Below are 11,685 nucleotides of genomic sequence, written 5' to 3'. Positions count from 1 at the left end.
AATACTATTCTCAATAGTAGTAGAATTAACTGAAATTTCGTTTACTACAACAATAATTTACGTTGTAGTTGATGCAATCACTTTTGTTTTTGTTTATACTAGAAGAATGGTTCACCTTACTACGCCAACGTTTTTGACGCAGCATGGTAACATCAGCAACAGTTGTATTCATTTCAAATACAATATTCGTTCTACCGAAATTTAGTGGTATTTTGTTTTCATTTTTAACCTACGAAATAGTAGTGGTTACCATGGGACTGTTTTCAGTGTAGGCATATAGGATGGCTTTCATAAATAGCGCCATTGATTTATTCAAGCAAATTAATAATCTCAATTTATAATTTTATTAATTTGTTGGGTTTGAATCGTGTATAGAATTCGTTCGATTTTATGTTACGTATTTTACGGACTGATATTATTTTTTGCCTATTCAGCGGCTGTAAACACGACTGCGAGTGTCTGTGCCGCTGCAAAATAATCAACAGTTGCAGAAGGGTGGTTCCAAATTGTATGACTTTTTTATATTATCAGACAAAACCCCAAAGCTGCAAAATGCGTGTCGATGCATGTTGCCATGGCTGGTTATCGGCAATGCGATGATCATTTACCAAAATAACCTGTGGCTATGGAAAAACCCGGAAAAGTCTCGAGTAAAATGCGTGCTGATTCTTGTTGACATGACTGGTTTTCGGCAATTTGGTCCAAATTTTAAGATTGAGCCACGTTTTAAAAGCTTTGGCGGAACAGACAGGGAACCGATTGGACTTGTGGTTGGCCAATCGCATCGGGATAACCCGTGAGAGGTGGCTCTCCGGAAATTCGTATTCACCGGGGAATTGGTCAATTCCTGAATGTAGACCTAGAGATCCACAGAGATGAACTAGCCTACGGCTAAAAATCTCTAAAATAAAGAATTTAAGAAAAAACCTAGAGATCCACGATTTTTTTTCCAAATTGCATACAATCATGAGCATAGAGGAAATATGTTATCACCATATTAATTCTGCTACCGGGTGGTCAGGAAACGGTCAATCATAAGAAATATCACGAAATATGCAATCACCATATCGATTCTGCTACCGGGTGGCCAGGTTCTCTGGATATCCGGAATCGCCGGGAAAATGATGAATTCCTAAAAGTAAACGTAGAGATCCGCGATTTTTTTCTAAATTGCATACGATCATGAACATAGAGGAGATATGCCTTGTTCATATCGATTTTGCTCCCGCTGACGGAGATTTTCAACGTTTTCGACGGGAATAAAAGACTTTCTTGACAGAAATTTGAAACTATACTAGGCTTCATTAGAATGTAAGCCAAGACCCAGAGAAAATCTAGGGTTGGGACAAGATGGATTAACCAAATGCTCATTACAGCTAAAATGCTATTTTTCGGATTTATGAAGCTATGAGATATTTTAATGATAATTATTATTTACAAGATGCAAGAACAGAAGGTAAAGTGTGTATGACACATAAAACATGTCAATTTAGCTTCCAGAGGGTCACAATAGCGATTAGCTGTAACGATGAGCAACGCGATGAGCGAGCAATCAGCGATCATAAAATCGCTAGTTGTGACCTTCTGAAAGCAAAATTGACAAATTTTATATGTCATATACAAACTTTATCACCTCTTCTTGTATCTTACAAATAAAAATTATCATTATAGTATCCCATTGTTTCATAATACCGAAAAATAGCATTTTAGCTGTAATGAGAAATTGCAAGCCTGACCAGGGGAAGGATTAACGGGGACCCTTTCGAACTATTTTTTAACTAAAACATTGCATAATGGCACCAAAGCCGTGGTTAGGAAGACAACAATGTCTGCGCTAAAAGGGGACACCTATTGGTGGATTTCAAAAAAATAATTTTTTTCGCATTTTTGTATGCTTGTAATAAAAGATACTTTTTTTTCGTGTTGTGCAGTGATTTCCTTTATTCTCGTTTCAAAGACTTTCTATGACTTTGTCTCTTGCAAATAGATTTAATTAAACACTTTAAAATCTTAAATGCACCGAAGACGATAAGCAAATACAATGCATAAACATCCAGCAGGTTTGATCGAACTGTTCCTAAATCCAGCGAAGGAGATTTCATGTGAGTCAAATCGGGGTTTCGAATAGCATACTCAATCCACCATATTGCTCGGTCTAGCGGTTTTTCGGGTTGATCGCGGAAGAATTTTGACCTTCGAATCATGTTATCCTTATACTTTGGAGTTTCCAGTACCTTAAGAACTGTGTTGCGAATTTTGTCAACAGATAGAGATTGAAAATCGAGTGCCTCAGCTACCCCTGCACTTACCGATCGGTGGCAATTCTGCAAAAGATTAAAATGGGTGAATTTAGAATGATGAATTGATTTAAATTGAATGATCATAGTATACTCACTCTGATTTGGTCCATGAAAAATGGCATCCCAATGAGTGGAACTCCGAACCAAGATGCTTCTTGCGTGCTCAATCCACCGGAATGTGTTAGAAACGCTCTTATCTTAGGATGGGCAAGTATGCTATTTTGAGGCATCCATCGTTTGATGATCACATTTGGTGGTAAGTCAAGTTGAAGATCAGATTCGAATTTCCATAGGAAATGATACTGTGGCATCTGTCGGAATGCTTCGATAAACATTCTCTGTCGGTGTTCACCGATTTTATCACTTCGAACGTTGGACCCCAAGGAAAAGAGAACGGCTCCCTTCTTGCTACTACTGATGAATCTTTCCAAGTCTTCTGGTAACGGCATGGGTTCTTTGATATGGGCTCCACCAATAGCAATCACGTTAGGAGGGAGGGCCTCCAATGCATCCATGGCAGGGTTGGTGTTGACCAGCATTAGTTGGGTACGCGTTTCCAGATCGCCCAGGTAAGGCATGTCGGTGTACTTGAAGTACGACCGAACAAGTCGGTCTACGTTTGGTACGATGTAGAAATTACGATATCTAAAATAGTGTATACAATTTGAAAAATTACCAAAACTGTCCTATCAACTTCTCGCTAATAGTTAATAAGGCATGTTTCTAACAGTGAAAAACTACAAACACCGTTTCACCGTTATTAGCACCGTTATTAATGCGCTTTAATTTTCACTCCAAATTCACTCCAACTTTTTCAGTTTTAAGTATAATCCGGTAGGAAGCTTAATAAGTATTGAGAATTGCGTTATTTGATTTGTTGGATCGTATCGTTGGAAGGAGGTTCTTAAATTTCCGTGGATTTTACGTAAGTGTCTCTGCTTACGGTTCCGCCCCTCCGTTTTTGGCCCTTCATACAGTGATATTGTGAATTCAGATCGGTAGCTCAAATTGATCTTGCTATTAAGTGGAGCTGCATACAAGACATGATCTTCGAAGGGATGGTGGCTACCTTACATTCATGTTTGAACAACTTCACTAAACTGTATTAATTTTTTGAATAGCCTCCTACAATTTGCAGTCTTCTTCAAACTTATTCAAAATTTTAAGATGGACAACTTTGTAAGTTACCAATATTTTATGTAACTCAGTAAAATTTAAAAGAAGGTGAATTATGGCGTTCATATTGTAGGCCCATTATTGTACTAAACCAGATCAACATATCAAATGTTGACTTTAGTTTTGTCTTAGGTGAAGTCCTATGTTCTATTTTCGACATTTGATTGGCTTAACATTAACTTACTCCGATTTGTCATAATGTGGGACTTAAGGGCCATGCACAATGGATCCGGTTTTGATCTGTTTCGGAAAATTTGATATGGGCTAACTGCCAAATTTGTCGAAACGAATCACAACTGATGATATTTTTTGGCAAAACAGTCTAGATGAACGGTACACAGCAAAAAATAAATTTTAATATTACATCCAAGAGGACGCACTTCAATCATGTCGAAAATCTCATGTAATTTTTATGGCCACAAAAATAAACAAATGCAGTAAAAGTAGAGTAACGTCTGTTTATGCACTGTATTAATGATAATTTTGTCCTTTTTTGTAAGTAGTATTGCACCATATTTTCGATACGATTGAAGTGCATCTATTTTGATGTGATATTAAAATTATTTTTTTGCTGTGTAGTATAATGATGACACTTGCGTCAGTTTATTGAACGGTTTAACAATGTCAATGTCCGCCTAGACCTAGGGGCTGCTAAGGCAGCATTTTTCTGTTGTTTGCTTTTTTTCACCCACACACTTACAACCAACGCAAAACAAACACATGCGGTGTACGAGACAGCTGTAAAATATGCAATACAGCCGCAAAGATCGTATGTATTGATCAAGTTTGTTATGGGCCATAAATTTATAGACCAGTTAAGAGGGTACTGTCAAATTTATGAAATCCCATATTGGAAACTTTCGATGTCAGTCCCGTGGCCTAGATAATTAGAACGTACACGCACACCAAAAATGTATTACATTGAACGTTAGTTGCATTTCCTGTCATCCTCCGCAGCGAATACAGCAGAAAATGATACAAGTTGGCCATGCAGCCGTTGCAATGATTTTATTTAACTATTTTATTTCGTGCTCTGTTTACGCTTTCGACTATACCAGCTCCCGAGATGGTTTTATGACAGGTCGGTAGGAGCTCACGGTCTACCAGTGTTGGTGAGTTCTTTACCGTTAATGTTCACGAAAAGTTCACTATTTTGACATACAGAAATTCAAAAAATTTTATGTGTGAATTTGGACGGTTTTTGACCTGTTTCATATGACCGGAAGATACGCTGGTTACAAATGCCGTGCCAAACTGGTTTCCCGAGCAAAGTCGGTTAACAAAATGAAATCAAATCGATATTAAAGTTTGCAGTTCCTATCAAAATTAAAACTCATTTTGATTTCAATTATCGCGACATAAGTCTGATATCATATTGTGCTTTCATAATGCAGTCAAAACTTTTTAAAAATTTAATTTAAGTTCATCTGTCGTTTATGTCTAATGATTATTGTTTATTTGTTTTGTTTAACACATTTTAGGTCATTCATTACTTGCCCGGGGTGAAATTTGAGCTCAACTTTGTCAGCGTGAGAAGCATGGATACTAACCATTTACGCCATGCCCGTATTCAGTAGGGTGTCCCAAAATTGCACTATGTCTGGAAATCTGGGGCTCACCCTCCAAATGATAGCTAAGGGTGTTACAAACAAACTTTTGTATGGCGGCAACTCTGGGAAATGTTGTTTAGAGGTCGCCCCGACGAGATTTTTTAAAAAAGTCCACTTTTCATAGCTATTATCCAATAAATATTTTTAGTTCTTTAAATTTCAGTGAAATCTCACTCTTTTATATTTTTCGCAGATTCCCAAGGGTCAAAACTACAAGGGGAAAAAAAGCTACGGCATGTTCTGTGTCCAATTTGTTAGTTATAATTTTTCAAATACTCTAGAATGATGTTTTTGTTGTACATTACTGCATTCAATCATCAAAAGATGTGTAGGATGCGGTTGAGTTACTTCTTCAACATAAGCGTGAACCACATCGATGAAGAGCTACGAAACGATACTGTCCGTGCAGAATTCTGGAGCCAGCAAACAAAGTTCCGGTTGAGTTTCCGAAAAGCTTCTCAAGCAGTGTACCATTGATATGCAAGCAGCTTCGGTAGCCACAACTTGAATGCTTTTTCCGATTGCAAGTTGTTGGGTTTCATGCTTGAATCGAAAGTACCTGATGACGGCCAACTCCAACGGCAAGCGTTTTCTGGGCAAATGCTTCCTCGCAATACCGGTGATGAGATCCGACTTGAGCTTGGTTTTTTGGTGACATGATTTTCTTTTTTGGTTCTGCTTGCTACGGCAATCAAATGGAAACTAATAAATTGTGTGATCACTCTCCGCTCATATATCCTCCTATTGAATTCTAGAAACTTCGAAACAAATGTTATCAAGTGATTTGCAACAAAGTAGGTGATTTGTATTTATCGATTTCAATGATAGTTTGATTTGCTGGTGGACATACTGCAAGTATTGAAATTCTGAACTTTTCTTTCCACAGTAAATCATGGGGGGTTAAAGTGTCTTCGGCAAAGTTTTTGCTTATAAAATTTCCCATATTTCTGTTGCATTTGATTGATAATAGCGCTATTTTTGATACCCACTTTTGATGATTGAATGCAGTGATGTACAACAAAAAACATCATCTTAGAGGATTTGAAAAATTGCAACTAAAAAATTGGACACAGAACATGCCGTAACATTTTTTTCTCTTATAGTTTTAACCCTTGGGAATCTGCGAAAAATATAAAAGGATGAGATTTCACTGAAATTTAAAGAACTAAAAATATTTATTGGATAATAGCTATGAAAAATGGACTTTTTTTTTTTAAAAATCTCGTCGGGGCGACCTCTAAACAACATTTCCCAGAGTTGCCGCCATACAAAAGTTTGTTTGTAACACCCTTAGCTATCATTTGGAGGGTAAGCCCCAGATTTCCAGACATAGTGCAATTTTGGGACACCCTAGTATTCAGTTAAACATTATGAATGCAATAGTAATGAAAGTAATCAAATTGATTTCATTGAAAGCAAGATTAGTTTTCCATTTGATTCAACAGTGTAAAAGTTTGCTCTCATTTTTGCTGTGTTAACCGTTAAGTCAACCAAAATGAGAGCAACTGGAGTATTTAAAATAAGTTACATCATAACAGAAATTTTGATTTCAATTTGATCTCCAGCTTTGCTCGGGTTCCTACTCAATTAATCAACCATTGATGTGAATTTCCCTAATAAAAACTTGCCATAACAAAATGGGCATGTTCATTTTAGTAAACAAACTAACAATTCTTCCTTGTGTGTCACTTTTGTATTAGGCGCCTAGACCAGCTCCTATAATTTTACTGAATATTTTGGCTATGTAAGTGTAGACTAGATCAGGCCTGAACACACTCTTTACACCTAAAATAAAACTATGAGATATAATAATAATAATTTGAATATGTACATAAGATCCAAGAAGAAGCGGTAAAAATTGTGTATGACACATAAAACCTGTCAATTTCGCATCCAGAGTGTCACAATTAGCATTTAGCTATAATGAATAGTAATCACTCATGACGATTACTCATTACAGCTAAAATAGCTAATTGTGACCTTCTCAAAGCAAAATTTACTGGTTTTATGTGTCAGACACAAACTTTACCTCCTCTTCTTGCATCTTACATATACAAATTATTATTATAATATCTCATAGTTTCATAATTCACATAATATCTCATAGTTTCATATGTTTCAATCAACAAATTTAAATGCAAGTTCTTGCAATGGACTGCGCTGCATCAAGTTTTACCAGAATGCATATTTTTGTATCAAACCTTCACGAGAAGATTTTCGACGAGATGCAATGCATTTGGAGAAACAAACTTTGTTCGAAAAATAAGTTTACATAAAATTACAAAATCATTTTAAAAACCTTCTGGCGGCCACATTACAGAATCTGTTCATATCGCGAAACATTGCAAATTTTGCATACTTTCCATGAAAATCTGTAATAGAATTATAAATTTCCCGGTTGAGTGTAGTAAGACAATACTAAAACATAAACCCAAATATTATTAAAACTTGACAATGTGGTTAAACAGCTTTCCGATGTATTTTTACATGATTTTCCAGAGAATATTTGAAAATAAGTACTTACGCCGAGCTGAGGAGATTCAATAACGTGTTATATGCTCGCTGGAGAAAGTTCATCTTTGTGTCGTAGCTTAGAGCAAAGTACGGAGTGTACGCAAAATGTTTATGACCACCTACGACGTCTACTGAGTATGGAGGGTTATTGAACGGTGTTAGGGACACCATTGGAGGGTAGTTAAACTTGTGCAGTAACGGTAGCAGGCATGGTCCACAGCCATAGTCATATATGACAAGATCAAATTTAAAAGCGTTGGGATAGGCCATAATCACATCCATTCCTTTAGATTTAAGGACCCCTATAATTATAAACAAATTTGACTAGATTCAGTTCAATCACTACCGAAATCTAGTATATATCCACCATCACAGACGCTGGTATAAAAGTCAAGGAACGAAAACACTGTTTTAAAGGCTGATTCTTTGGACATCTCAACGTAATCTACACCCTGATCTTCCAACAATGCAGGATATACATTTTCCATGAGAATGTAAGTTAGGTTGGGTTTCGATATGTCACTGTCCATTGTGATGGTGGTTAAATTATGTCCTCGGTCTACCAGTTCTTCCATCCAAACGCGATTCCTACAGTAAAGGTTCGTCAGAATCGCTTACAAACGCTTTTATTCAAAATCAATCTTACCAAATATGATGGCTTGGACTAGGAACAGTCATAATGCACAGAATGTTAGCACCGTGAACAGCTGTGATGGTGCTTAGGACCGTAAGGGAAAAGGCAGCAACGACCAGGCTTCGTAGTTCCATCTTCGCTAGCACCGATATACAACCTTGACTTCTGATTAAGGCAGACAGCTCTTTTCACGACAATCAGTTGAAGCTGACTGCTTCATACTCAATGGCGATGCGTATATGATGAGCTCTCTTTCAGTATGCTTTTCTCTAGGCAAACACAATACACAAAATAGGTGAAATCGGGGTTTGTTTCGGATATTTGGCCTGTAATCGAATAATTCCTTAAACTTGGATTGAGTTTGTAGATTTTTTATTAGAAAATTTCAAGTAGAATGTCATGGAAGTAATTACTTTCATAATTAGAACCAAGCTCTCACTTGGCGGCAATAACAGCGCACGTGACGATAATACTGTTTCTATCTGTCGTATTCTATAAGTTGTATGTTGTGTACATTGCTCTATGATGCACTCATCAAAGCGTTACGAGAAAACTAACATGCGGTGATTAAAATGTGCCTATCATTCAAACAATTACTACAGTCATCGTTGAATACACGATGCATGTAGGTTGTACACACCTAAACAAACGGATGATTTCTAGTACTTTGCCTACACGTGACTTCAATCTGAGCTGATTAGTTCCCGGTATCACCTATTGATTATATCATCAAATCGTTCACATGTATTTCATTATACGTTGGATTGCAAATTGCTGGATACTAAACTACCACAAATTTTATTATGAATGGGCTGCAATTCAGCTCCGCTTCTTATCGTTATCTTTTGAGCCTTTGGTATATTTGAATACCTCCTTCGTTAGCAGTGATTTGGTGTACATTGCCGTTAGAAACATAGCAATAAATATGATCAGTTTGACATCGTAGAGTTCACTTGACCAAAGACTCATCCATTTGGATGGTGATTGGATGCGTTCGCAGTTCGGATGACGAAGGGCCCACTCAATCCACCAGATGGCACGTTGTAGAGGATGTTCCGGTTGATCTCGGAACAGCGATGATCGTTTTTTCATGTTCTCTCTATATGTTGGATTTTCCAGGACGTCCTGTAGCGCCTTTCGAACCTTATCGGATGTTAGTGCGTTATGTTCTAACTTAACAGCTACACCTGCCTGCATGGATTTGTGCAGATTCTGCAATTGAGAGTTAAATAAATAATAAATTGTGCTATATTCAACTGCATGGACTTACCCGATACTGATCGCATATGAATGGAATTCCTATCATTGGAACTCCATGCCACGAGGCTTCGTGCGTACTAAGCATCCCGCCATGCGTGATGAATGCTTTTACATTGCGATGAGCTAGAACGTCATTCTGTGGCAGAAACTTCTTAATCAGAACGTTTTTAGGTAAATCAAATTTCAAGTTGGTTTCAAATTTCCACAGGAAGTTATAGTCAGTGAACTGCCCAAACACGTCCAGAAACATTTGAATTCTGTCATCACCGAGGTCACTGCTCATAACGTTCGTTCCCAGGGAGAACAGCACAGAGCCTTTCTTACCAGCTTCGATGAACGATTTGACATCATCGGGAAGTGCTTTCGGTGGGATGACCTGAAGACCACCCACTGGAATGTGGTTTGGCGGAACGGATTCAGGAAAATCAACGGAGAAATGATGATTAACTAGCAGTAGAAAAACTTGTTTCTCCAGATCAGAAGGTTTTGGAATGTTGGCGTGTTTGTGGTACTGTCGCATCATTTTTTCTATCGATGGAAGGAATGTATGGTGGCGATAGCTGAAAACGGAAATTCCTGTTATGAACATATGTTTTATTTTGGAATTGATATAATTTATATTGTCAATAACCTCCTTTAGTCATATGTTTATAGTAGTCAATTAATTTGTGTACCAACCTAATTTTGAACACAGCCAAAAGAAGGAGCATATAAATTTCATCGAAGATACCAAACGTCTTAAACTTAAGACAAAAGTACTAGGAATTTTGTCTTCCTAAATTTTCATCCTTGACCATAGCTAAATGGTGGTACAGTAAGTGGGGGTGACAATGTTTTTTTTTTTTTAAATTATAAGGTTCCGATCTTTTAGAATTCAATAAAAAGTACTTACTATTCATCGTACAGGTACACAATGTAGTTGTACATCCGCTGGAAAAAGTTCATATCATAGTCGTAGTTCAGCATAACATAGGGAACATAAGCGTAATGTTTATGCCCACCGATGAAATCTGTAGTATACGATGGATTATTGTACGCAGTGACCCCGACAACTGGGGGGTTTCCAAATTTTTGCAACAGTCCGAAAAGACAGGGACCCAACGTAACATCCGCAACCACTAGGTCAACTTTGAAATCATCTGGATAGCCCATGATGGTATTCATTCCTTCAGAACTGAGAACTCCTTTGCACATGCCAATTCCCCAGGCGTATAGACTGCGGACACCTCCAAAAGCGTTTTCATTTGCCATTTCATTCAAATCCAATGCTTCCGCCAGGAATGAATAGGCTTTTTCCAAGTGAATGTACGTCATATTTCCTTTGCTATGCTTTTCGACGTCCGCTGAAACGATGGTCAGATTGTGGTCTCTCGATGCCAGAGCTTCCATCCATGCTCGATTCCTGAGATGTGAAGTAAAATATTACACAAAATCCATGATGACTGTTTTAAGTGGAACAAATCAAATTCCACCCACCATATGTGATGACTATGACTTGGGATAGGGGTCAAACACAATATATTGGAACTGTACACTACCAATACTGGAATTTGAAGCAAAGTCAGCACTAATAGCACGTTGCTGTTCATGATAACTGTTACGACTAACTGAAACATCAATGACTAAAGTATCTTGATTTTGTTTCTCTGAGGATAGGGTCTAGTCGTTACAGGCCTGTAATGAACATCATTAATTCTATAGATACTAAAGAACACGCAAATCTGCTTTCATGGAGCAAATGCAAGTTAGTTTATAAATCAGCGTTTCTCTGCACATACGCTAATGTCACATTTCAAGCGTCACGTTCGCTTCGATGCTGCAGCTGTGTTTTAGACTGCAAATCGTTCACTTTTATCTTTCCCCGCAGATTAATAAAATCAAATTAGATTTAAACCATACAAAACCCTATGAGATTTCAATGGTATAACTGATGGAAAACAGTACTTTATTTATTTCTTTATTTATTGGTCGTCAATCAAGGGTAGACCGTTTTGAAACACTGATAATTACATATTATGTCTTACTTCAACAACATTAAATCCAAACACTAGACTAAACAGCATATTGTTTGCATTGTATTAATTTTCCGTGTTCATAATTAAGGAATAAAATTGAAGTATTGCTTCAATATGGCTTTTGTCATTGCATTATGCCGCATTGTTATAAAAATATTTCGATTTCGTAGTTGCCG

The 11,685-nt window shown here is 37.3% G+C and overlaps 2 protein-coding genes across 2 annotated transcripts; both read right to left on the bottom strand.

The window, feature by feature from the left end:
- Nucleotides 1-1,934: 1,934 nt before the first annotated feature.
- Nucleotides 1,935-8,445, bottom strand: LOC135712120 (UDP-glucosyltransferase 2-like). Its single transcript, XM_065235093.1, has 5 exons — nt 8,247-8,445; nt 7,968-8,188; nt 7,611-7,902; nt 2,396-2,945; nt 1,935-2,324 (listed from the first exon to the last, which is right to left on the bottom strand). The coding sequence occupies exons 1-5, from the start codon at nt 8,366-8,368 to the stop codon at nt 1,941-1,943; spliced, it is 1,569 nt and encodes a 522-aa protein (XP_065091165.1). The 5' UTR covers nt 8,369-8,445; the 3' UTR covers nt 1,935-1,940.
- A 241-nt stretch (nt 8,446-8,686) lies between these two features.
- Nucleotides 8,687-11,083, bottom strand: LOC135712119 (UDP-glucosyltransferase 2-like). Its single transcript, XM_065235092.1, has 4 exons — nt 10,971-11,083; nt 10,387-10,896; nt 9,505-10,054; nt 8,687-9,446 (listed from the first exon to the last, which is right to left on the bottom strand). The coding sequence occupies exons 1-4, from the start codon at nt 11,081-11,083 to the stop codon at nt 9,054-9,056; spliced, it is 1,566 nt and encodes a 521-aa protein (XP_065091164.1). The 3' UTR covers nt 8,687-9,053.
- Between the last annotated feature and the right edge of the window lie 602 nt (nt 11,084-11,685).

The sequence above is a fragment of the Ochlerotatus camptorhynchus genome, unplaced genomic scaffold, assembly GCF_037179485.1.
Source record: "Ochlerotatus camptorhynchus isolate MF236.1 unplaced genomic scaffold, CSIRO-AGI_Acam_v1.1 ptg000457l, whole genome shotgun sequence".
In the NCBI taxonomy this organism is placed as follows: Eukaryota; Metazoa; Arthropoda; class Insecta; order Diptera; family Culicidae; genus Ochlerotatus; species Ochlerotatus camptorhynchus.
The sequence above is the reverse complement of the archived record's forward strand: the minus strand, read 5'-3'. Positions and strand labels throughout refer to the sequence as shown.

Bases quoted from the DNA above. Each gene is read 5' to 3' on its own strand.
- LOC135712119 (XM_065235092.1), bottom strand. From the start codon at position 11,083: ATGAACAGCAACGTGCTATTAGTGCTGACTTTGCTTCAAATTCCAGTA. The intron at 10,897-10,970 runs GTGGGTGGAATT...TTCACATCTCAG, and splicing joins AGTCATAGTCATCACATATG to GAATCGAGCATGGATGGAAG. The intron at 10,055-10,386 runs GTAAGTACTTTT...TTCCGTTTTCAG, and splicing joins GTGTACCTGTACGATGAATA to CTATCGCCACCATACATTCC.
- LOC135712120 (XM_065235093.1), bottom strand. From the start codon at position 8,368: ATGGAACTACGAAGCCTGGTCGTTGCTGCCTTTTCCCTTACGGTCCTA. The intron at 8,189-8,246 runs GTAAGATTGATT...CCTTTACTGTAG, and splicing joins AGTCCAAGCCATCATATTTG to GAATCGCGTTTGGATGGAAG. The intron at 2,325-2,395 runs GTGAGTATACTA...AATCTTTTGCAG, and splicing joins TTTTCATGGACCAAATCAGA to AATTGCCACCGATCGGTAAG.